General features: G+C 43.1%; 1 protein-coding gene across 2 annotated transcripts in view; it reads left to right on the top strand.

Moving 5' to 3' along the window:
- KDM5C (lysine demethylase 5C) overlaps positions 1-26,821 on the top strand; it is a gene marked incomplete at its 5' end in the record, with an annotated part of 2,556,543 nt that overhangs the window by 1,144,815 nt on the left and 1,384,907 nt on the right. For both annotated transcript variants that reach the window (XM_044060510.1, XM_044060501.1), the window contains 2 exon segments: positions 9,310-9,429; positions 15,705-15,899. In XM_044060510.1, coding sequence (XP_043916445.1) covers positions 9,310-9,429; positions 15,705-15,899 — 315 coding nt within the window.

The following is a 26,821-nucleotide window of genomic DNA, read 5'->3' as shown; positions in this document are numbered from 1 at the left end:
CGGGTGTATTCAGGCCTACAAACTTGCATATTAAACAGACTCCAACTTCAGTATTAAGGCCTAAATCCTGATCTGTGTCTAAAAAACTGACGCCCAGGCCACATGTTCAGGCCCCTATGCCTAAAAAACAAATGGTCAAAATGGCTGAAGATTTAATTACTCTAATCAGGGGTAGTCAACCCCCCCCCCCAGAGGCTTAGGATTGAACTTGACTATGAATCTTTTGAACAGGACTCTTTCTTCTGACTCTTCTAATGATCTGGATTTGTCCATACCTACTTATGAGGACTCTGATGCAGAGGATTCCATTCCTTCTGCATCTCTGCCTGAGGATTTCTCTTTTGGGGAAACTTTATGTACCTTAAGGGAGCATTTCCACTAGGAAAGTCAGGATTTCTCTGAATCTAAAAAAAGAGGCTTAGGGATTTCATCCTCCTTCCTCAGCTTAGGCCTTTGGATATACCTCCTGTACTAGACATTGTTGATGTGTTTTCGGAATCCAGTATGGCCCCTGATTTCTTGCCTTCAGCCCCTAGCAAACCAGACAGGTACAGGGTTCCTGAGTCCCACAAATTCATTTTCAAAAATCCTGTTGCGGATCCTGAAACCATTTCTCAGGGGCCCAAGGGCATTAAGGCTTCTACCGCTAAAAATCTTACCCCTTCTGATAGAGACTCCAGGCCGCTGGATAGATGGGGTAAAAAAGTTTATACTTCTGCAATCTTAGCAATCAGGGCTTTAAACTATCAATTCCATATGCTAAAATATCAACAGCATATCATGGGACTGCTTAAACGGAAAATGATGTTGATTTCTGATTGTTTGGAGAATAAAGATTTACAGGATTTATTACATTCAGCTGAACAAGTTAGCAAACATACTTTGCAATGTGGTTTTGATTCTTTAGAGGCCACTTGCAGGGCTGCTGTTACTGTGTCTGTGCTTAGAAGGCATGCTTGGCTTAAGGAGCAATATCTGCCTGATGATGTTAAAGCAAAACTTTTGGATGCTCCTTTACAGCAGGACCGCCTGTTTGGCAATAATTCTGAAGAAGTTCTAAAAAAGATGGAAGATAAAGCTAAATCTATGCAAACTTTGAAAGACTTCTTACAAGTACAACCCCTTAGATTTAGGAGGCACTGGCCTACAAAGAACTGGTCCTTTCCAGCTCCTCCCAGAGCAACTCCAGCCAAACCCAGACATTCCAAAAGCACCAGGTTTCAGTCCCAAGGGACTTTCAGAACAAAGCAATGGGGTGCTTCCACTTCCAAATCTGGAAACAGCAAGGCACCACCCTATGGTAAACAGTCTCAATGACTTCCCTTTAAAATTACCAAGCACTTACCTGTTAGTTGTGCCTTTGGGGGGGAAACTGGCTCTTCATTCAAGAAACTGGCAACTTATAACCCAGGACAAGTGGGTTTTAAATATAGTGTCCCAGGGATACAGATTTCATTTCCACATGCTGACAATTCCAAATGGGTGGCCAGACCTGCCCCCAAATCAGTGAGCAGAGGCTCAGAAACAAGTATTTTCCTACCTAAACTTGGAGGCTATTCAGCTAGTACCAGAAGAGGAAAAGGGACGAGGTTTCTATTCCAGACTTTTCCTGGTACCCAGAAAAGACAAATCATGGCGTCCAGTTCTGGACCTGTCTACTCTAAACACCTTTCTGGACATTCCAAAATTCAAGATGCTGACTTCACCAGTTACTTCCTCTGCTAGGCAAGGAAGCCTGGTTGGCAACTCTAGATTCAAAAGAGGCTTACCTGCATATCCCAATCAGGGAATCTTGCAGAAGATACTTGCGCTTCAAAGCTGGCTGCATGCATTATCAGTTCTCTGCACTGCCCTTTGGCTTGTCTACTGCGCTCAGGGTATTCACAAAGTGCCTGGCTCCAGTAATTGCATTTTGCAGGCAAAGAAATATTCAAATATAGCCATACCTGGACAATTGTCTAATTCAGGCAGAAAACCAGGCCATTCTTCTTAAACATCTGGTGTTTGTAAAAACAGTTCTAACCTGTCTAGGTTACACTATAAAAGAAAATAAACCTCTGCTTGTACCCTCTCAAAAAATTACATTCCTGTGTGCAAGCTTGAATACAACTGCCCAGATGGCTTTCCTTATGCCAGAAAAGCAAATTCATTTGGTGACTTGCTTCAAACAGGTGGGCACAAAAACCCTGCTATCTGCAAGACAAATACTGCAAGTCTTTGAGGTTCATGGCCTCCTGCATTCTTCCAATTCCATATGCAAGACTGCATATGAGGAAATTTCCGTGGTACTTAAAAAGTTTATGTAGTCAACATTGTCACAGCCTGGAAACAATGATTCCTATCATACCTTGCCTGTGCCTAGAGTTCCTATGGTGGGCAGAGGCCAGCCACCAAAACAAGGGTCTGCCATTCACACCACCCCCTGCCTCCCAAACCCTAACTACAGATGCATCAAACTATGCATGGGAGGCTCATCTGGCAGGGAAGTGCATTCATGGCAAATGGAGCCCAAATCGAATGCACCTTTGTATCAATCAAAAAGAAATGCTAGTTGTACAGAATGCACTGACAGCCTTCAAGGACTACCTTCATCCAGGACAGTTACTGATAGACTGACACCACGGTTGTAGTGCATAAACAAGCAGGGGGTACACATTCCTACCCCCTCTGCAGACTAACCATGGCATTGTGGAACATGGCCTTGAGGTACCAGGTACAACTACAAGCTCAATTCCTGCCAGGAAAGCTGAATGTTCTGGCAGGCGACCTAAGCAGAAAGCTCATGGATCCACACGAATGGAAACTGGAACCACGGATTTTCAACATGTTGACACGCAAATGGGGGAGTCCAGACATAGATCTTTTTGCCTCACTCCAGAACTACCAGTTGGACCAATTTTGCACAGGAACTCATCACAAAAATGCCTGGAAAGTAGATGCTCTGTCCTTCAGCTGGAAAAACCTATCAGTCTATGCCTTTCCCCCCCTGCCTCTGCTCTCCAAAGTTCTGCTAAAAGTCAAACAGGACGAACAAAAAATGATTTTGATTGCTCCAGACTGGCCTCGCCAACACTGGTACCCACCCACTCCTGCGCAGTGTGTCACACATTTCACCATGGCACCTGTCTCAGACACCTTCCCTACTGTCTCAGCAGGAGAACAAAATTCTGCACCCTCAGCTCCAAACATTGAATCTTGCAGCTTGGCTAATCATTTAAATTTCCCCTTAGCATCCCTCAGCAAACCTGTGATAAATGTCATTTTGGAGGTGAGAAGACCTAGTACTAGAAAATCTTACGCTGACAAATGGAAAAGATTCTGTGACTGGAATCAATCTCAAGGGATGAGCACAGCAGTTCCCAAATTACCTCAGATTTTGCAATACTTAACTGAGATGCTTCACAAGGGCCTGTCTTTTTCTTCCATAAAAATCCATGCCTCAGCCATTTCACCTCATTACAACACAGAACCCCCCCCCCTCTCACATCCTCTTCTAAAGCAGTATCTCAGAGGGGCAAAAAACTTGAGACCACCCAGGAGAGCTCCAACCCTTGCCTGGGACCTTAACTTTGTATTGGAAAAACTCACTCTACCTCCTTTTGAGCCAGCTGCTACTGCAAACTTAAAATTTCTTTCCTGGAAAACAGCTTTCCTTTTAGCAATCACTTCAGCTAGAAGGATATCTGAATTACAGGCCCTTATGGCAGTGGAGCCTTTCATCATCTTTCATGCGGACAGGGTGTCACTCAGGACCAATCCATTCATGCCCAAGGTGGTATCCAGTGTGGCTCTTAATCAGTCCATTCATTTGCCAACTTTCTTTCCCAATCCACAGAACAAGGGGGAACGAATTCTGCATTCAATGGATGTACACAGACAACTTAGATTCTACTTGGACAAGACTAAATCTCGAAGAAAATCTGAACTGCTGGTAGCATTTGCTGCAGGGGCAGAGGGTAAGGCTCTTTCAAAGCAAACGCAGTTTGAGTGAGGCAGAGATGGACAGAATGATGCAGAAATTTATCTGCACCCAGATCCAGTTGGAAGTCTTGCCAGCCCCCTCTCCCTCTGGAGCGGGGAGCTCACAACTATTTTTCACCCGTATAACGCCGCTGATCCGACCCTCTGTTTTGGAGTCTTTTGATCCGAGAAGTTGGGAGGGGGGGTTGGCACTGACTGTACTTTGTACCTTGATGGCGGCCGTTGCCTTGAGTGTCTCAGAGCAGTAGCCTCGGCGTCTGACCCGAGGGCGTTCTGTTGGCTGAGTTTGTCAGACAGCAGTCTCCCTCTTGGCATCTCTGTTCCGACGACTCCTTCAGATCAGAGGAGAGTGGCTCACTTGTTTACCAGGATGCCCTCTCTCCTTCGGCATTCAATGTGGTGTTTCAAGTTGGTCAAGAACCCTGACCATTTCCTCCTCTGATTCTTCCCTTACTCCCACAGTTTTGGGTATGGCTCTGACTCTTCTATTGTCTTAAGGACAGCCTGTGCTTGTTTTGCCTCAGGAGGCTCCCACTCAGGAACCGCAGGAAGTTTACGAGTCCTCCCCAGAGAGTCCTGCTGAGGAGGTGCCTCTCAAACGAGTGTGCAGGAGGCAGCACTTGGATTCCTTTCTAGAGTCCCTCACAGATGACACTGACTTGGAGGAGGGGGAAGTTTCCCCCCAGATCACCCCCCCCCCCGAGGATGTCGCCTTTGGAGACGTCATGGAGCTCCTGCGCCAAAGAGGAGGGTGGTCCACTCAAAAACCATCCCCAGGTGAGTCAGTGTTCCTAGTGGCATTCAGCATGGGCCAATTTACCTCCCAGGTGCCCCCCCCCCTGCAGATCCACTTGTGGACCTGATCACCACTAGGGCATGGAAGGAACCGGACACCATGGAACCTATACCAAGAAGGCCAGACAAGGTACTCATCCCCCCATCGGACAGGACTAGCTTGGAGTAAGGCATCCCCAGGAGACGATATGGTGGTGGTAGCCACCACCAAGAAAGAACATGTGCAGGAGAGCTTCTATGGTCCATCCTACTGACCAGGAATCGAGGACTGTGGATCATTTGGGGAAGCGGGAATATGCTTCAACAACCTTTTCCATAAGGGCGTTGAATTATATGGTGCATGTCATCTAATTTACAGCGTGACCTGGTCAAGGAAGTCGCTGAGTCGCCCCTAGAGTCCCTGTCGGCGGAGGGCAAGAAAATGTTCTCTGCATACAGCCACTCTGAAAGCAGTTGTGAATAGATCCATGCACCCCCTCTCCCATGCCACAGAAGGAGCCACTAGGGCTGCTGGGTCCGGCATTGCTATGAGGCGGCATGCCTGGCTTCTGCTATGGCAGTTTTCGGAACAATTTAGGGCATCCTTTGCCAATGCCCCCTTCAAAGGTTCTTCCCTGGTCGGGAAGTCTGTGCGTGAGACCCTGTTCCAGAGTGAGAAGGACAGGAAGACTCTGCTGTTGGGATCAGCTTTTCCACCCCTCAAAGATTTTTTTCAAGGAACCAGCAAGGGGCAAAGAAGATGTGGTTCTGGACATCTCAGTTCTCTCGGGACACTCAGGTCTCATCTTCCTCCAGAGACAGAGGGATATGATAGATGGCCCAGAGGCAGAAGGATTACGAAGAATGTCGGGTCTCGAACCTTTCTCGGACAGACCCGCACAGCAGCCCTGAGGAGCTGCCCAACTACTCATCTCTGTAGGCAGTAAGGGGCCATCTGTCCTTACATCCAACGAAATGGGAGTCCATAACAGACCATTGGGTGTTGCAAATCATATACAGAGGCTATACCATCCCATTTATGGAACCACCTCCCCCACCAAAACACTTCCCAGACGTTCAACCCACGCAAAGGGAGGTAGCAACACTCGAAATAGAAAAGCTGCTAAGAAAGCATGTCATCCAACCCATCCCCCTAGACCAATCCAGATCGGGCATCTATTCCAGGTTCTTTTTGGTGCCAAAGAAAGCAGGAGACCCAAGACCAATTTTGGTTCTTTCCACCTTGAAAGTGTCTGTAGCCAAGGAGAAATTCCGGATGGTCACCCTTCAGTCTTTTCTGCCCTATCTGCAGGCAGAGGATTGGATGTGCTTGATGGACCTCAAAGATGCGTACTATCACATCAAAATGAACAGGCACTCCTGCAAGTTTCTCTGCTTCCGGCTGGGGGCCAATCACTATCCGTTTCGACCCCTACCCTTTGGTCTTACCACAGCCCCCAGGGTGTTCAAAGTAATGGTGGTGGTAGCGGCTCACCTGAGACTTCAGGGGATTCAGGTCTTCCCCTACCTGGACGATTGGCTCCTTGCTGCCCCTACCAAGCGTCTACTTTCCGAGCCAGTGACAACTTGTTTGTATTAGCCAACAGTCTGTGCATTACCATCGACCTCAGCAAATCACTAACAGAGTCTAAACTTTATCAGAGCCTGGCTAGATACAGTTCAAATGATGGTTTACTTCACCCGGAGAGGGTGCACAATCTAAGACTCCATGTATTTTACAGACTTTCCTTCCATCAGCAGTGTCAGTGCTGCGGGCTCTGGGTTCCATGGCAGCCATAATCAGTCTTTTACTCCTTGCACTGCTTCCCATGCGAGTTCTTCAGTGGATGCTAGTGGTTCAGTGGTCTCTTCTGGACCTACCTCTGTCCCGTCTGATTCATACATCTCTGCCGTACAGAGACTCTTTTCTGGTGGATTCTCTCCCCGAATCTTGTAAAAGGATATCCATTTTTCCCAGCCTTTCCCACCACCACAGTGCCCATGGACACTTCCCAACTAGAGTGGGAGGGGCATTGCTCAGGAATAATGGTCCAAGGCACGTGGTTCACCTCCGAGACCAATTTGCATATCAGTGTTTTGGGATGAGGGCGGTTCTTCTAGCGTTGCAAGCCCTTCATGCTCATCTTCCTCTGGGGACGATTGCTATTCAGTCAGAACAACATGTAGTCTGGTATATAAACAAGCAGAGTGGAACCAGATTTTACCCCCCCCCCCTTTGTTACGAATCCATGAGTGTGTGAGAATGGGCAGGACTATTCTGATGCCTTACGAGTGGGTCTCTGAATCCTTCAGTAGCGGAACAGGTCTTCCTCAAGTGGGGTCAGCCTTGCTGCAATGTCTTCGCATCTCCTTCCAACGCAAAATGCAGCGAGTTCTTCACTCTGAACCCCTCTCATGGGGAAGCCCCCAGAGATGCACTAGTTCATGCTTGGCTTTCCGGTCTTCTTTATGCTTACCCCCCCCCCCCTGTTGCCTCTCATCCCGAAGTTTCTTCAGAAAGCTCGCGGGTCGGGGAGCTCAGTAATCCTCATTGCACCATTCTGGCCTCTCCAAGCCTGGTTCCCCTTTCTTTGGTCTCACCTGGTAGTTCCACCATGGATCTTGGATCCGGTTCCAGATCTCATTTCTTATCCCTTGGAAATTCATCACCCAGTGCTGGACAGTCTGAAACTCACCGCTTGGCTGCTCCAGTTCCAGTAATGATTAGGACTCCCGGTTTATCATCTCTGGTTAAGACCATACTGGTGGAGGCTCACAAATCCTCCACCAGGAAAATGTCGTAGCAAGTGGAAACTTTTTTTATGGGCCACTCAATGGGAGTCAGATCCCTTTATGGCTTTGGTCCTGGCAGTTGTAGAATTTCTAGTCGGTATCTTTCACCAAGGGTGCTAGCTCTTCCATTGTTAAAGTCCAACTGGGTGCCATCTCTAACTTCCATGTGGAGGAAAATATGGCTTCTCTAACTTCCTCTAGGCTTTGTGAAGCCTTCCCTAAAGGTACCTTTCTTTTATGGCCCCTGGTGAAAGATCCTACACCTCCTTGAGACCTTAACCTTTGTACTTCAGGCTCTAGTCTTCCCTCTGTTTGAGCCCGTGGCATCAGTAGATTTATAGTTTCTTTCTTGGAAGACAGCCTTCTTAGTGGCTATCACTTCAGCTAGGAGGGTTTCTGAACTTCAAGCATTGTCCAAAGTCCCATACATGGTTTTTCATAAAGACAGGGTTTCCCTGCATACTAATCCTTCCTTTTTTCCCTAAAGTGGCCTCAGAAGCAAATATCAATTAAACTATCAATTTGCTTGTCTTCTTTCCAAACTTCCAAAACAGGGGTGAATACAAGTTACATTTATTGAATGTGCTCAGGCAACTGAGGTTTTATTTACACAGAACAAAATCTTTTCATAAATTTGACCAGTTGTTTGTCTCCTCCTCCAAACCCTTTCTAGGCAAACCAGTTTCCAAAGTTACCATCAGTCGCTGGATTTCACAATGTATCATTTGAGCGTATTCTGATAGAGGTATCTCCCCCTCCAGGTCAGGTGAAAGCCCATTCAACTAGATCTATGGCAACATCAGCGGCATTTTGGTCTAGGGTATCACTGGATGATATTTGCACTGCAGCTACTTGGTCTTGTCTCACACCTTCATATCTCATTACAAATTGGACATTGTATCCAGGACTAGGGCATCCTTTGGCTCCTCGGTGCTCCGGAATATCGTTCCATGAGGGCCACCTGGTATTGGTAGCTAGGGACTCTGTCCCAAAGGTTGAAGATCAAATGAAGTAAACTACTTCCGATAAAGAAGTTATGTACTCGCCATAAAATTCCATCTGAGTAGTTGTACTTCATTTGTCTAACCACCCCACACTCTTTCCCCCTGAACTTATCACTATTGTCCTGTCCTGATATGTAGGAGAGGGCACTGTTGTGGCTCTCCTGCTCATGGTTGGCCTAGGTTTTGTGAAGACCCTTTAGTGGTAAGGTCTAATTGGGTCAGGCTTATGTTTTCTTGTACAACAAACTCGATCTGAGGGAATGAAGGAGAGGAGCATTATGGGTAATGGGAGGAGCTTGGATCTCTGTTCAGATGGTAGCGATGCAGCCATCTCGGTGGATCCAGTCCAGATCTGAATACCCAAAGGTTGAAGACAAATGAAATACAACTACTCAGATGGAATGTTATGGTGTGTATATAACTTATTTTTTTCTTTGATTGCAAGAAGTATGTTTTCCTCAGCGATTGCTTGTGGACTACCAAGTTTAGTGGCTAGGCATGCTTTTCTAAAGCAGTGTTGTGATGCCAGAACTTAAAGTAGTGCATATATAGTAACACATGCTCTTGGGCATAGTAGCCTCAGGGGAATAAAATGTTGGAATGAAAAAGTGGTATGAACCCAGTTCGAGACTCACCACAAGAGGGTCCCTGTGAAGATTAGTTAATGCAGTTAGAATGCATCTGCTTTATTCATTTTAGAGCTGTTTAACTGATTTTGTGAAGTTGATCGTTTTATAACTGTTTTTCATTTTTTAAGGTTTTTCGGACAAATCAGTGTGCTGGAGAATTTGTCATAACTTTCCCTCGTGCATACCATAGTGGATTTAACCAGGGTTACAACTTTGCTGAAGCTGTAAATTTCTGTACCGCAGACTGGGTGAGTTACTTTTTCCCCCAGCAAATTTATACAAATAGTTTATTTTTATTGCATTGCTGTGAAGTTTAAAATTAACATTTATTTTCTCTGGTGGTTGGGAAGGGCTGAGCAATTACATAGCTGCTCGGGACAGTAATAATAGGAGGAGAGTCCTATGTATGAAAGATGTTCATCGTGTTACACTGCTGCAGTCATTACACTTGAGTTATCCTGCCGTCAGGCGGTCCCGCAGTCGGCCAGAGTTCCAAAGTCTTGGTCTGGCGTCGATTGCTGTCGCTTCCTCCCAGACGTCAGTGTGACAGGGGTATATAAGATGCAGCCGATGCCATTTTATTCATTCTTTCTTGCCGCGTGGTGCCCGAAGCAAAAGCAGTTCGCAAGTGCTGGTTGGCCGTCTCCTGAGACTTTCATTACGAATCCAGAGCCGACGTCTTCTACAAAGCTAAGTACCCCATTGGGGAAACTTTTTCTTGCCTCAGACCGGTGTCAGTAAAAGTTAATAACTGTATTTCTTGTGGGAAGCAAATACCTCATAAGGATTTCCATTCCTATTGTATCCCATGCCTAGGCCCTGACCACGACGTTACTGGTTGTCGGTTTTCTGCTAGGTTTAACAAGCGCACTATTAAATGTCGGTTTGATTTTGCCTGACATTATTTTGGTAGAAAATTCAATTATAACATGCCGTCGGAACTTCCAACGACAGGAATACACAAAAAGTGCAAGGACAAAGATAGGCATCCGAGGCCCAAAACTGACGACGAAGCCTCTTCTAGGCCAGTCACCAGTTCTCCGGTTTTCAGCGAGGTGCCTTCGCAGCCCCTGACTACCGCTTCTGTAGAACCACAAGCCGCCTCTGACTCCCACGTGGAGATGGCTGGGCCTTCGGATGCACAAGCTCTTCAGCCTACAGAGACTAACCTTTCAGAGGGATCCGGAGTAGCTGAGCAACCCACAGCTACAGAGGGTGTCTTCAGACCTACTCAGTTAAGCATTAAACCCTCAGCTAAGTCTAAGCCTCCTTTAAAGTCAAAGAAACAAGTACAGCATTCTCCAGGACAGGCCTCCATGCATAAGAAACAAATGCTCAAAATGGCCGAAGACCTAATTACTCTGATCAAGGGGTCCCATCCCCCTCCTGATAAAAGGCCTAGACAGGATGCAGACTATGACTCATCCGACCAGGTGTCCATCTCTTCTGATTCATCCTCAGACCCAGGATACTCTTTACCCCCTTATGAAGATTCTGATGCTAAGGAATCAATTCCATCAGCCTCACCGCCTGAGGAATACTCCTTTGGGGAAACCCTACATATCATGAAGGAGCATTTCCACTGGGAAGGCCAGGATTACTCAGAATCCAAGAAAAGGCTCCTTTTATTACCTCAACACAGACCCCTTGCTATTCCACCAGTGTTAGATATTGTGGATGATGTTTATACTGAATCCAGCTTAAATCCTGATTCCTTACCAACAGCCCCTGTTAAACCGGACAGATACTTAGAGTCCCTGACTCACATAAATTTCTGTATAAAAGCCCTGTCGCTAACCCTGAAACTATTTCTCAGGGACCCAAAGGAGTTAAGGCCTCATCAGCCAAGAATCCAGGTCCCTCTGACAGAGATTCCAGAGCATTAGACAGATGGGGAAAGAAAGTATATATGTCTGCAATGAGAGCCTTAAATTGCCAGTTTCACATGCTAAAATATCAGCAATTTTTACTGTCTCAGTTATAACAAAAAATGCTTCCAGAATCAGATCCTCCTAATTTTAAAGAAATGCAGGATTTATTGCATGCAGCTGAACAAGTGGGAAAGCATACTTTGCAATGTGGTTTTGATTCTCTAGAGGCCTCCTGCAGAGCAGCAGTTACAGGCTCTGTCATTAGAAGACATGCTTGGTTAAAAGAACATACGTTACCAGATCATGCTAAAGCAAAATTATTGGATGCACCTTCGCAGCAGGATGTGTTATTTGGAGTTAAGGCAGAAGAGGTATTAAAGAAAATGGAGGATAAGGCAAAATCTATGCAAACAGTGAAGGATTTCTTACAGGTTCAGCCTCCTAGATTTAGCAGAAACTGACCAACTAAGAATTGGTCCTTTCCAATTACCGACAGACCTCAAAGGGGAAGATACAGACGTCCAAGAGGTAGAGGTCAAACACAAGGTCCTTACAGGCCTCGACAATGGGTTGCATCAGGCCAGAAAGAAGGGGAAGACAGGCCACAACCATATAAAAAGCAGCTCCAATGACTTCTCACTACAGCTGCTAAACAAATCCTTCTTGGCAGCCCCCTTGGGAGGAAAACTGGCACTGTTCTACCACAACTGGCAAATGATCACCAAAGACAAATGGGTTCTCAGCATTGTATTTCAAGGCTACAGGTTCCACTTTCACACTCTGCCAAGGTTAAAAGGAATGCCAAATCTGCCACCAAATCAATGGGCAGAGGCTCAAAAACAAATTACAGCACTCATGGATATGAGAGATATTCAAAAGGTACCATCACAGGAGCAAGGACAAGGATTTTACTCAAGACTCTTTCTGGTACCCAGAAAGGGCAAAGCCTGGAGGCCCATTCTGGATCGTTCATCTCTAAACACTTACCTGGATGTTCCGAAATTCAAAATGTTGACATTACAGCAGCTTCTTCCCATGATGCTGGACAAGAAAGCTTGGCTCGTGACTTTGGACCTCAAAGAAGCATACCTGCATGTCCCTATCAGACAAAACTGCAGAAGATACCTCAGATTCATAGCTGGTTCAATGCACTACCAATTCTCTGCACTGCCCTTCGGCTTATCTACTGCTCCCAGGGTCTTCACAAAGTGCCTGGCACCAGTAATTGCATTTTGCAGACAGGAATTAAAATTTATCTGTACCTGGACGACTGCCTGATTCAAGCAGAGAGCAAGGACATTCTTCTAAAGCTTCTGGCATTTGTAAAAAAGTTAAGTTGCCTGGGGTACACAGTAAACAAAAAGAAATCAAAACTAGTGCCCTCACAAGAGATTATATTCCTGGGTGCCAGCTTGAACACAACGGCCCAGATGGCTTATCTCACGCCAGACAAACAAGGACAACTGACTCAATACTTTCAATTGATGGCAACATAGACCCAGCTCCCTGCAAGAAAAATTCTGCAGGCCTTGGTTACATGGCATCCTGCATACTACTAATTCCATATGCCAGACTGCATATGAGGAAACTACAATGGTACCTAAAGAATGTATGGTCTCAACACTGTCAAAGTTTGGAAACAGTTATACCACTAATCCCTTGCCTTCAACAGGAGTTTCAGTGGTGGTCTCAAGCTTGTCATCTCAACAAGGGTCAGCTTTTTACACAACCCACAGCCAGGCAAACACTGACAACAGATGCATCGGATTACGCCTGAGGAGCACACATGGCAGGCAGATGTATTCAGGACACGTGGACCGCAGAACAAAGGCATCTTCACATCAATCAAAAAGAAATGCTAGCTGGACAAAATGCGATTATAGCTTTCAAGGACCTGCTGCATCCAGGACAATTGCTACTAAAGACAGACAACACCACAGTTATGTGGTACATAAGCAAGGGGGCACTCACTCCTACCCCCTATGCAGATAAGCTATGACCTTATGGAACACAGCTATAAACCTTCAAGTTCATCTGCAAGTGCAATTCCTGCCAGGAGAGAAAAACATACTGGCAGATGACTTAAGCAGAAACATCATGGATCCCCACGAATGGGAGTTGAATCCACAAATATTCAGAATGATAACACAGAAATGGTGGAGCCCGGACATAGATCTGTTTGCATCCCCAATAAACTGCCAGCTACAAAAATTCTGCACAAGGAGTTACCATCCACAAGCATGAAAAGTGAATGCCCTCTCATTCAGCTGGAAGAACCTACAAGTATACTCTTTCCCACCACTACCTCTCCTGCCAAAGGTACTCATAAAAGCCAGGCAGGAAGAGCCAAAGATAATCCTGATTGCACCAGACTGGCCACGCCAGCACTGGTACCCAATCTTAAGGAGCTTAGCACAAGAACCACCCTGGATTTTGCCTCCAATCCCACATCTGCTGACTCGGCACAACAAACAAATACTACACAGCCAGCTAAAGACCTTAAACCTAGCTGCGTGGAAGATTCCTTAGTCAAGCAAGCAATGCCTCTCTCCAAAGCTGTTATGGATGTCATTCTGGAGGCCAGAAGGCCTAATACCAGGAAAGCCTATTTGGATAAATGGAAGAGATTCTGTGCCTGGAACCAAGCTCACAGCCTTGACCCTCTTGTCCCAAACATTCCTCAGATCCTACAATACTTAACTGAGATGCTGGACAAAGGACTCTGTCTCATCCATCAAGATCCACGCCTCTGCCATCTCTGCTCATTACAACATGGATCCACCAATTTTCTCTAATCCTCTGTTAAAACAGTACCTCAGAGGGGCTAAAAACATGACCGCCCCATAGAGCACCTACTCCAACTTGGGACCCCAACTTTGTTTTGCAGAAGCTAACTTTACCTCCTTTTGAGCCAGCCAACACAGCAGAATTAAAATGTATCTCTTGGAAAACTGCTGTGCTCCTGGCAATAACATCAGCACGAAGAGTTTCAGAATTACAGGCACTAATGGCAGTGGAACCTTTCCTCATTTTCCACCAGGACAGGGTGTCTTTACGAACTAACCCTACTTTTATGCCAAAGGTGGTATCTAGTATGGCTCTAAGCCAAACTATTCACCTGCCAACTTTTTATCCTAAACCACAGAATAAAGGAGAGAGACTACTGCACTCTTTGGACATTCACAGGCAGTTACGCTTCTACTTGGACAAAACCAAAGCTTTCAGAAAATCTGAGCAATTATTGGTAGCATATGCTGCAGGAGCACAGGGAAAAGCCATTTCAAAACAGACCATTTCAAAATGGATAGGACATTGTATACGTTTCTGCTACACATGCCATGGAAAACCTGTACCTAGCAGCATTAGATCTCACTCCACCAGGGCAACAGCCACTTCAACTGCCTACCTCAGGGGAGTACCTACCAAGGATATTTTGGAAGCAGCAACTTGGAGTTCTGTACACACCTTCACCAAGCATTACCATATGCCTCTATACTCTAAATCCAGAGCTGGCTTCGTCACTGCAGTGCTGCAGGGCCTTATAGCCACCCCAAATGCCTTATAGGACCAGCCACCCTTCCTCAGCTTTGGGATTCTACCCAAGTGTAATGACTGCAGCAGTGTAACACGATGAACGAAGTACAGTTTTGTACCTGCCATAAATGTAGATGTTCGAGTGTAGACACTGCTGCAGTCCAGGTTACCCTCCCTCCTTCCCCTCTTACTGGTTGGTACATACCTATGTCTTCTACCCTTACTACCTATGGGGAGTATTTGCTGGTAGGTGTAAGTTATTTTTTTTTTGCTTTTCTTATGTATGTTTTATTAGCAATTGGAATTGCCTGCATATTTAGAGGCACCTGACATTTGGGGCAAGAAAAACTGAAGAAAATGGCGTCAGCTGCATCTTATATACCCCTGTCGCCGACGCCGGACCAAGGCTTTGGAACTCTGGCCATCTGCGGGACCGCCTGATGGCAGGATAACCCAAGTGTAATGACTGCAGCAGTGTCTACACTCGAACATCTACATTTATGGTAGGTACAAAACTGTACTTTGCTGACACTGTATGGTAATATGAGATGCATATTTTTTGCCTGCTTTTCTTAGAGGGACCCAGAAAAATACTGTGCTGAAGCAGAGGACCTTATTTTTGGTATTTTTTTAATCTGTGACATTAGGTGCATTTCATTAATCCGTGTAATTGGCATCCAATCAGTGGCTGCAACTGGACTGGTTATTTAATAAGTACTGGTAGCAGAAATAGTAAATAGGTGCAGCTCTGTGTTTGCACACATGCACGCATGGACACACGCATGAACACACACACACACACACACACACACACACACACACACACACACACACACATATGCATGCACACAGAGTTAGGAGTAGAAAGAAATGCAAAATACTTTTAAGTTGAAATAGAGTTGGAGGTTTTAGGATGCTACAGAGAAGATAATCTGTTAGCTTGCTGACAGGAAGCATAAAAAGTATGCTCAGTACATGAGATTTGATTAAGCCACTTCACTCCCCCCTCCCTGAGACAGGCTGAGTTCAGAATGGAAATTTGTTTTATATTTTTCAGTCAATTTGTGCATATATAGCCTGTTTTGTTCTGGTGCTGATACCCTCCTCCTTTTTATCAGCTTCCAGCAGGTAGGCGGTGCATTGATCATTACCGGCGTCTTCGACGTTATTGTGTCTTTTCCCATGAAGAGTTAATATGCAAGATGGCAGCTAATCCAGAAAGACTCGACTTAAATTTGGCAGCAGTTGTACATAAAGAAATGCTTGTCATGGTGCAGGAGGAAAGAAAACTGCGTAAAGCTCTGTTAGACAAGGTAAGAATAATACGTTTCAGCACAAGTTTGACATTGGAGGCTAGAGAGAGAGTAGATTTTGCAAGACGTTGGCAACTGACTATTTACTGACCCTCATTTTGAAAGACTGTTAGCACTAGTTATATATTTTTTTCCCACTGGTGCACATTATTTGAACTTTTTCTAGCAGTTGAGCATCCTTCTTTACAGGATAATCAGCATTATTTTCTGTAATTTCTCTATTCTTGCAAAGAGTAAACACAAGATCCACTGGTTGTCATCCCCAATTATTGTTGCTGCTTCAGAAACCTTATTTTTCACCATTGTGAAAAATGGGCATTTTATTCTAGATTTTATGTTTTGTTGCATAATGCTTTCCTCTCTGAAGGCATTTAACAGGTGCATTTCATGTCTAAAACGTGTGCTAATAATTTTCCTTCCTGGTAAGATTTCTTACATGATAATTTGCATGGAAGACACTATGAACAGGTAGTAAGACTGCAGAGTTAAGAACACTTAAAGCATTCATGCTAGTTATAGTACTGAAAAGCTTCACAAACTAGGAACGAAACAAAGGGGGGGCTGAGGAAAATCTGGTTAATGTACATCTTAAACAAAGAATAGCTGCCACAGTAGTGTGTCAAAAATTACTTAAAACCAAAGTAACACTTGTATAAGAATGACAGAAAAATAAATGTAATTATAGTTTAGGGCTTTCATATGTAACAATGAGAAAAGGATTTCATCAGAACTACACTGTTTAAAGCACAAGACCTTGATGTACTCATTAATTTGTCACATTACTACCTATAATTCATCATTATAACTGTATAATATTTCTAAAACAGTATGTGAGTATATTGTAAATATTGCTAAAACACAAAAAAGTACAATTTTTAAACATTAAAGTTTATTATAGTATTTATACCTGGCATTTTCTTTCAGGATTCATTAATTGCCACTTAACCTGTTTCTCTCATATCACCATCTTCATAATCAATTACGTAAAATGTAAATCTCTAACAAAAAAAAAACAAAAAATTACTGTTGGATAGAATGTCTGTATAGAGCATTGTTTGTTGCTTATTTTTATTGCATTAGCATTTTCTTTTTCTCTTGCATAATTTCCTAGTCATATCAGTGTAATAAGAGGAAGTATCCACCCTCATCCTGACCCCACCTATCACAGCCTACATCAAGACAAGTCCCTTCCACACACAACTCTAACCCCATAGTGGTTAACCCCCCCCCCATCTCAGTAATATAACTTTTGCCGCCGTAAATATTAGAAGCATAAGAAGTAAAACAACTGAACTGCATGCCTGGATTACCTAACACAAGTCCCTGATGTTTTAGCTATAACTGAAACTTGCTTAAACCCAGCATAAATGACTTTGAAATTATACCCCATCACTGTAATGTCACCGATGATGACCATATAAAAAGAAAAGGTAGTGGTATTGCTTTAATATTTCCCAACAATTACCACTTTTCCCCTAAAACAGACCAGTACCAATGTTAAGTTCAGCATAACTTCTTACTTTCCTGGAAATAAACAAATATAAAAAAAAAAGTTTTACTGTCCTTTATTTCCCTTCTGGCAGTGATACAGCTACACTGGAAGGTATCCTACATTGGATATCTGTAACAATTTCACAAGAAAAAATACTACTAAGTGATGTCTATATCTGTTGGTTGCACATAACTTCTAACTCCTCTACATCCAGCATGAATTTATACTGTTTCACTCAACAAACAGTTAACCTACACATTATAGCTACACATCAAACTCCTTATTCGACTGAATCTCAGTATCAGACCCTAGTTAATTCAGCACCACAGGTACAATGTCAGACTTTGTGACCATCTCCCAATCTGTACAAGCAGACATCGCACACATCTACCTAAACAGCTTGTTTATAAAACAGCATACAACCTGTCCAAGTTTAACCGAGAGTTATTCATTACTACCCTGTTATCTATTAACTGGAGCATCCTAAAAATCCTCCCCTTAGATGATGTAAATGAATTAAGTACAACTTTCCAAAATATCTTAAATAGCCTTGTGTCTCTTAGAAGGAAGATACTAAAAATAAATAATGCAGTTTGGCTATCCAAAAAGAGTAGAATGCCATTGCAGTAGAAATAAAAAGCTGGTAAAAAATGTCAAAAATGTAAAACACCACGTCTCAAACTTCAGAATGCTCTATAACCGTACTGAAAAGCAAATAACTGAAGACAAAAAACTAAACTCTTAACATTCAGAACAATAGTAAGTACAACCTCAAAAATTCTGCTCAGCCATGAAAGAAGTCTTGCATCCTGGCCAAAATATCAGCCCTAACACCTCCAACCAACAACTGCAGTAGAATTCAACTCTTATTTCATAGATAGTACAATGTCCCTAATCGTTGATTCCCCAACTTGTAATCCTAACCCTGCCCAAAAAACACATATCACTGCATCCACTTTCACCTTCAAACCTGTGCCCGCATCCTTTATAAAACTACTCTTAAACTCAAACCATGCTGTCCTTCACCTGATGACCTTCCAAGTGAGTACAATAAAATAGCATCCAGTGGCATTGCCTATTCTGTTTCTCTCCTTAAAAATAAGCCAGCCCAAGAATCCCATGTTCCCGGTCTCTGGAAAAAAATGCAGGTTTCCCTTCTACACAAAGGAGGAAATTCAACAGATGTAGATAGCAGTCTTATTCCCATTTCCAAAATACTTGAAAAAATGTATTTAAAAAATTGCTAAACTGTTTCCTGCAGGAAAAACACCTGTCCCCTGCACAACATGGCTTCTCTCCCTCCCATGCTACTAACACTGCACTTCAAACCTTTGTAGATACTGCCAAAGCTAAAGGCAATGGTAAAATAGTCTACTCCTTAGTTCTAGACTTATCTAAAGTCTTTAACACAGTTTGTCACCATAAACTTCTACTTCAGATGTTTTCACTAGGTCTAAGTCAGTCCACTTTTCTATGGTTCAGAAGATATTTGTCCAGTAGGTAACAGTAAAATGGCACTCCACCCTCAATCCATCCCTCCCAGCTAGCATCAGTGTACCACAATGTTCTTTCCTTACACACCTTTCTTTTTAACATTCTTTGCAACACTCTCCACATGTCCACACAACAGGCCTCCCATAATACAGTATGCCAATGACTCTAGACTCATATGTACATCAGGCCACCTGGCACGCCTCCAAAAATTACTCAGGAAGCTTTTACAGCCCCTGAAACTTGGCTTTGTAACTCACAACTGATGTTCAAACCTTACCCTCAAAACTATTACTCCCCTCCCCCCAATTCCAACTCTTGAAAGAAAAAAAATACATTTTAAAATCCCCTCTCTTAATACAACCATTGAAATTACTTTTCACAACCAATTCTTAGGGATTGATAGTGGATGATCTTAAATTCTGTCTGTATTTACAAAATTGCATAAAAATCAGCAAAAACTGGGGATGCATTTTAGAGCCAAAGTTTCTACCCAATGCATCTAAAACTACACTTGCCACTACTTACCTCCTCCCCACTCGTCTTTATGGCACTGCCATCCTTACTATCCTGTAGGCATCATAAAAGTTCAAATCTTGAACAGTGCTATAATAGATTTGCTACATTTGCAGCGAATACCCCTTTCAGAATCCACCACACCGTATAGCAGTAATAAGCCTACATTGGTTAAACATCCCATCAACTAACATACACAGCTTCTTACCAAGTATAAAATTATCCAGCATTCATCTGCTTGATCAGTATGAAATACCATTCTACATAACTGTGTTCTCCCTCTGTCATTACAATCCAATGAAGTAAAACTTTTCTGTCCACAAACCTAACCTGTCAAATCTGTTGGACATGATTTGCATTCATATCCTGTTGTTAAGGCCTGGGAGAGACTGCCTATATCTGTCAGTTCAGTACCCTCCCAAGATGTCTTTAAAACTATTTTGAAAGGCTTCCTAGCTAAAATCTGTCCTGTTCTTGCTCAATCCTAGGATACATTATAACCCAGAATATGAACAAGTACCTATACCTCCTTACTTCACCTTTGCTCACCCTTGCCTTCAGTCAGTGTCTCCCCGACTGTCTATCTAAATATGTCATAACCCTGTTTTTTTTCCCTTTCACTTCACATTGCAGTTCCTGTTGGTTTTATACTAACTTACCTTTAATTTCTGTAAACTGGCTGAAATTTCTCTAGATATTAAATTGTCATGGAAGTTGCATTTTAGCCAATGTTATCACATTGTCTAATTTACTGTAGTTATTTAAACTGTAGATATTTTTGTATTATTTTTGAAACTTGTAAAATTATTTTTGTTAAAATGTTTTGTAGTACTTGGAGATTTTTCTCCCTGGGCCTCTTGTGAAAATGGGCACCTACTCAGTTGGACTTGCCCAATAATCAGATGTCAGTAAATCAGTCAATAAATAAGTAAATATGGTGGACAATGTAAACATACTGCTGTGTGTGTGTGTGTTTGTATGTATGTTTCTCTATAAATATATGTGTGTGTGTGTGTATTTATTGATTTTATATATATATATATATATATATATTTATATATATATATATATGTATATATATTTATATATATATTTATATATGTATCATATATATTTATATATATATTTATATATATATATATATTTATATATATATATATTTATATATATATATATTTATATATATATTTATAAATATATATTTATAAATATATGTGTATATATATATTTATAAATATATGTGTATATATATATATATATATATATTTATAAATATATGTGTGTCTATTGTTTAATTATATATGTGAAGTTAGATCTTTTGTTCATTTTAAAGTTATAATTTTAGCGTTTATTTTTGAATGTTTTTTCATGCACATCACTGATAAAGGGTTCATTTTTTTAGGTTAATTGGTTTTATTTGATAGGCTGGTTTGTGGTTTTAAATATGGAATTACTTTGTGTTTGCATTGAAAGAGTGTTGAACTCGAAAGCTCTGCAGTGTGCATAATAAAACAGTTCTGTGTGGCGGTCAGACTTCTCATATTTAAATAGTGATAGGGTCAACATGTGCTTTTCCCACCATCCTGTCACTGTGTTAGTATATGCTGATGCAGTTGTTATACCCATTGCAACTCCCCATCTTTATAATAATTTTAATCAAAAATAAAAACTAATTTCTAAATTTACTGAGTGATTTTTATTTGGTCATTCAGTATTTCATATCCCCACTAATTATCCCCTTTTTAAATAGCAGCTTCTGTTCTGGGATCAGTTAATATCTCTGCCAGAGCTGGTCTTTGACTTAGCACTCCCCTGTCCCTTTCTATTTTCCTATACCCCAGTTTCAATCCCTGGCAGTGAAGGCAGTTTCTGACCTGCAGTCCGAACTTATACTTGGCCTCTTCCCACTCTATCTTTGTCTTTATAGTTATTTGTTTCCAGTGCTCGCTCCTTGTCCCTTTGCCAGTTTTGTCTAGTAAACTCTAGCTCCCTCTTGCTTATTTTTGTATACCTCTACATGACAAAATTTCCTTTCTCCATTCCTGTGTTAGCTTAGCTCTTAGAATACTTTCTGCTACTTTAGGAATGTAATATTCTGTATTATTGATTTTATTTTCCATGTGAATCTTCATAAAAAATCCTGCTGTCTCCTTATTTCACGAACTTCCACCTTTTTTTTTTTTTTAATCAACCCTGTGAAGGCTGCCAGCCTAGCCAGATAGAATTTTATAGATAATTCTGTCATTTGTAAATATTAATGTAAGGCACAGGCTTGTCATCTTAAATGGAGAAAAACTGCTGTTAGATGTGGAACTGTAAATAAATGTCACAACAGTGCTCTCTACTGGTCAAGTAAAAGCATGTTGTGACCCTTTGATCTAAAGTAGACTCCAGCCCGTCTAGATGAAGACATTCTTTCTATTGTTTTAACCAAGAGTTAAATTGCTAGATTTAAACATGCAAATGTATTTTTATTGCTCTGCTGCATGAACAGCTGTAAGATAACACAAGGAGATGTTAAGAATGTAAATGCAGTTTCTGTTAATCTGGGAACCCAGGGAAGTGTGAAGAATGATGTAATGCGTAGCCTGGGAACCCCAGGAAAGTGTGGAGAATGATGTAATGTGAATCAGAACTGCAATTTCAATTTAAACAGAGAACCAGAGAGGAGTAAGCATTTTTTTGTCTTGACCATCCAACTCACAGCACTGCCTTGCTCATATGTAAGTTATCTTAGACTTGTGTTTTCTTTTAGAAATAGCTAGGAACTAGAAAGATTAAACTGTGTTTTTCTGTTATGTCAAAACTGTACTACTGAATTATTTTAAGTTTTTCTCTGTGATCTCTAAACTCTTAACTAGCAATTTGTAGTAAGAAGTATTGCCTTATGTTTTGTTTATTATTAAATAGTTTAAAACCTTTCAGCTCTGGCTGTTTTGTGTAGAGATAATTTAAGCTATAGAGTACATTGCATATTTATAGTGATTACTGTACCCAAGTTACTCCAATAAGCCTTGACTGTTTAGTTATACTACCAATTGGATAATAATATTGCACAGTAATGATTGGACACCCTTTTTAAGGGCCTTTGAGTAGCTGATAAGTATTAGCTGGGTGGTGGCAAGTGGTACTACTGTATAGTCTGGGTGATAGGGGCATAGCTGGAGTACCTGTGCCAGCCTTTCCCAGGAGTGTCTGTATGGTTGTATAAACTCTTGTCTCAGTGTGTGTGTGTCAGCTACTTGGGCAGGGACACGAAGCGCACTGATTGGACAGAGAGGTTGCTGGAGGTTTTAGCTTGCCCAGCTAGGCTAAGATCTGGACCCTATAGCTGTGCCAGTGGGGAGTCTTATTGGGGACCTGTAGAGCAAGGGAGCGACCAGCCCCAAACTGACTGTGTGATCTGTGTGCTCTTAAGAGAAATTGCATTTTACTGTGGGTATTATCCTTTCTTCATATACGAGACGCCCTCTCTGGTGTTTGTGTTGAGGAGTGAGGCTACTTGATTGTTGGGCCAGGGCACGGGCATCACATGTTTGGCAGTGCTGGGATGTCCACATCCCATATGAATTGTTTGGCAGTGGTGGGATATCCACATCTCATATTAATTGGTTGACAAATACTAATTGGCTTGTAGTGGTGTGGGTAGAGTGAATCCCTGTAGTTTATATACAGTGAACTTTGAAGGTGTTTTGTACTCTAAATCAGCAGTGCAGTGAATACTCAGAGTTCAGATCACAATTGTTTTATTTCTTTTGTTAGCTTAGTTAGTCAGCGTCAGCATGTCCGCAGAGGACTATGAAAAGCTGACAAGGAGCCAGCTGGCAGTGATATGCCAGGCAAGGGGACTGGTGCATGGAAACCTGACAAAGGCAGACCTGATTGCAGCTTTGGTTATAGCTGCATCAGAAAACAGCAACCAGGAGGACAATCGGACTGGCAGTGAAGATATAATACCCTCGGAGAATGGACAGCTCAACCTTTCTGCAGAGGACTTAAAAAGCCATCTGGAGCTAAAGAGACTTGAGTTCTAGGCCAGGCGTTTGGAGATAGAAGTTGAGGAAAAGGAGTGGCAGAGGAAGCATGAGAGAGAAATGCTAACTCTTTGCCAGAGTCATGGAGGTAATGGGGAAGGGAGTAACTGGACCCCAGAAGCACAACAGGTCAGTCAATTTTTTCCGCAGTTTAAAGAGGGGGATAATTTTGATAGTTTTATTCATATGTTTGAGAGGGTATGCAAACAGTTTAGTGTTGACCAAAGGCTCTGGGTACGGTTACTGACCCCCTTACTCCATGGTAAAGCTGCAACTGTATTGTCTAAAATGTCTGACGCATGTTTTGATTATACTGCTGTAAAAAATTGTCTATTAGAGTTTTTTAAGCTAACACCTGAAATGTATAGGAAAAAAGTTTCGTGAGCATAGACGCAAGGCAGATGAAAGTGTGTGTGAATATGTTGCTGAACTGAGCACTTATTTCCATAGTTGGGTGAATGGATGTCAGGTCACTACTTTTGAAGGGCCAGCAGACATTTTGTTGAGGGAACAAGCCCTTAGCACTTTGCTTGAGGACATGAGGATCTGGTTAGCTGATGGACAATGTGCTACTTCAGATGAGTTGGGGAAGAAGGGAGACCTATACCTGGCAAGCAGGGTAGCCCTGTACAGGAAGGGGACCCCCAGTACTGCTCATGGGTCTAAAGAAACCCATAGTGGGCAGCACAGACTGCCCCAACAGAATCTGCCAGTAGCAGGGGAAGCCACTAGTCCAGGTACATGTCCAGGAGCTAGGGTTAAATGTTTTGAATGCAACCAGTGGGGCCATGTGATATACAGGTGTCCATGGAGGCAAGGTGGGGAACAAACGGTGAGGGAGCCAGTAAATGGGAAAGACAAAATGCCAATAGTAGGTTGTCTTGAGACAACAGGGGAACTTGACTACCATCCTGCAGATGTCCTGAAAGGGAAGGATTTGGATGAGGCAGTACCATGTGCTTATGCAGTTACACGTGGTCAGGCTTGGAGACAAGCATGTGGGTCTGGTAGCCTGGGGGAGACCTAGACTGACTGCATACTTGCAGCCAGGACTGGTGAAGTGGTTACTTCAGGGAGGGTGCTACTCTGCAGCAGTGAGACTGAAGGTGAGCCACAGCTGCTTGTGGGTACTGATGTTCCCTTGGACAGAGTGACTGCAAAGGTAGAGGTGAGTATTAGTACCCAGGCTGACAGAGAGCCACCACTGTCAGAGACTGCCAGACTTCCTGTGGAAGGGGAGCTGGGAAGGGTTACAAGGAGAGAGTTGAGACAGGCTCAGCTCTCAGACCCTACATTGCAAGGCCTGAGGCAGGTAGCTAAGGAGGTACCTGATTCTCAAGGAAAGGGGAAATCTGTATACTGGGACAAAGGGTTATTATACAGAGAAATGGACTCCTGAGGGAGGGCTAGAAGGTGAGTGTACAGCAGTTGATAGTGCCTAGAGCCTACCGTCTGGCGCTTTTAGCCATAGCCCATGATATTCCCTTTGCAGGTCATATGGGCATAAAACGTACAAAGAGGCATATTATGCAGAACTTCTATTGGCCTGGAATTTCCAGCGATGTAACAGGATACTGCAGGACCTGTGAGCAGTACCAAAAGACAAAAATAACAAAACAAAAACAAGAAACGACTAAGGACCAGCACCAAGAACCAGCAGTGCATTATCAACCACAAATGACAGAATTTGACCTAGGTTTTGTCTTTAATCCAGACTTCTTCAGAACAAACATAAAATGAACCACACCCTTCCATTTTATAATGTACATACTTAATTGTATAATAAATTTAATTAAACAGTCAGTCACTCACACTCCGTTTTAAAGCAGCAACACACAAGTAATACATACAAAAAACTGTTGGAATTATTACGAAAAAAGAAAAATGCAAATATAAAAAAACTTATTCAAAAAAACACATTAGCAGTACCAAAAGGTAGGCAAGGCAGGAGGCAAGGTGAGAGCGCCTTTGATGCCTTTGCCTGTGATTGAGGAGCCATTTCAGAGGGTTGCTATGGATATTGTGGGTCCTCTGAGTACCCTAAGTCCCACAGGGAAAAAGTATATCCTAGTGGTAGTGGATTATGCTACACGATACCCTGAGGCAGTGGCTTTGTCCTCCATTGAGGCAGAGAAGGTGGCAAATGCTTTGTTAGAGATTTTCAGCAAGGTAGGTTTCCCAAAAGAAATACTGACTGATAGAGGTGCCAATTTCATGTCAGACCTGCTGGCTTGTCTGTGGAAGTCCTGTGGGGTGAAGCACATGAAGACCTCCCCCTACCATCACCAGACTAATGGTCTTGTTGAGAGGTTAAACTCTACAATCAAGCACACACTATGGGCATTTGCAGATCAGTTTAAGAGGGAGTGGGACAAATATTTGCCCCATCTGTTTGCTTACAGAGAAGTTCCCCAGGAATCCACAGATTTTTCACCCTTTGAGTTGCTGTATGGGCATAGGGTGAGGGGACCTCTAGATTTAATTTGAGATGAGTGGGAAGGTGAGTGCAAGTCTCACAAGGAGTCTGTTGTGGCATACATCTTAAACCTCAGGACAAGGCTCAGGGAATTCATGGACTTTGCCCAGGAGAACCAGGCAGAAGCCCAATAACAGAAAAAGGTGTGGTACGACAGGAATGCTTGAGCTAGAGTGTATGCTGTGGGGCAGCAGGCAATGGTTCTCTTTCCTGTCAGACATCACAAACTGCAAGCAGCTTGGGAAGGACCCTACAAGGTGGTAAGAAAGGTAAGTGATGTTAACTACATGGTGGAACTACTAGGCAGAAGGCAGGGGCACACATTATACCATGTTAACATGATGAAACCTTGCCATGATAGGGAGGCCCTTGTGTTGATCATTTGCAGTGGATTGCAGGAAGAGTCTGAGGGAGATCTGGGGACTGATCTCCTCAGTGAGGCTCCAGCTGACACCTCAGTGGAAGGGGTAGCAATGTCCCAGCAGCTATCTCCTACCCAGGTTCAAGAAATTCGAGCAGTGTTGCAGGAATTTGGAGACATTTTCAGTGGGAAACCAGGGTGCACCCACCTGGGGCAGCACCAGGTGGACACAGGACTCCAAAGGGCTATTAGGCAGGCCCCTTCTTGAGTGCGTAAGAGAGTCAAACAGACTCTGAGGGAGAAGGTACAGGAGATGTTAGAACTAGGGGTGATTCAAGAGTTCAACAGTCCCTGGGCCTCCCCAGTGGTGCTGGTGCCAAATAAGGATGACAGCACCAGGTTCTGTGTGGACTACAGGCAATTAAATAGTCACACAGAGTCAGATGCTTACCCCATGCCTAGGGACAGATGAGGCCTTAGAGCAGCTGGGTGGGGCTAAGTATCTTACAACCATTGATCTTACCAAGGGTTACTGGCAGGTTTCCTTAACTC

This window comes from Protopterus annectens, chromosome 1.part0 (assembly GCF_019279795.1).
Source record: "Protopterus annectens isolate FY-2018-M chromosome 1.part0, PAN1.0, whole genome shotgun sequence".
Lineage (NCBI taxonomy): Eukaryota > Metazoa > Chordata > Ceratodontiformes > Protopteridae > Protopterus > Protopterus annectens.
The sequence above is the reverse complement of the archived record's forward strand: the minus strand, read 5'-3'. Positions and strand labels throughout refer to the sequence as shown.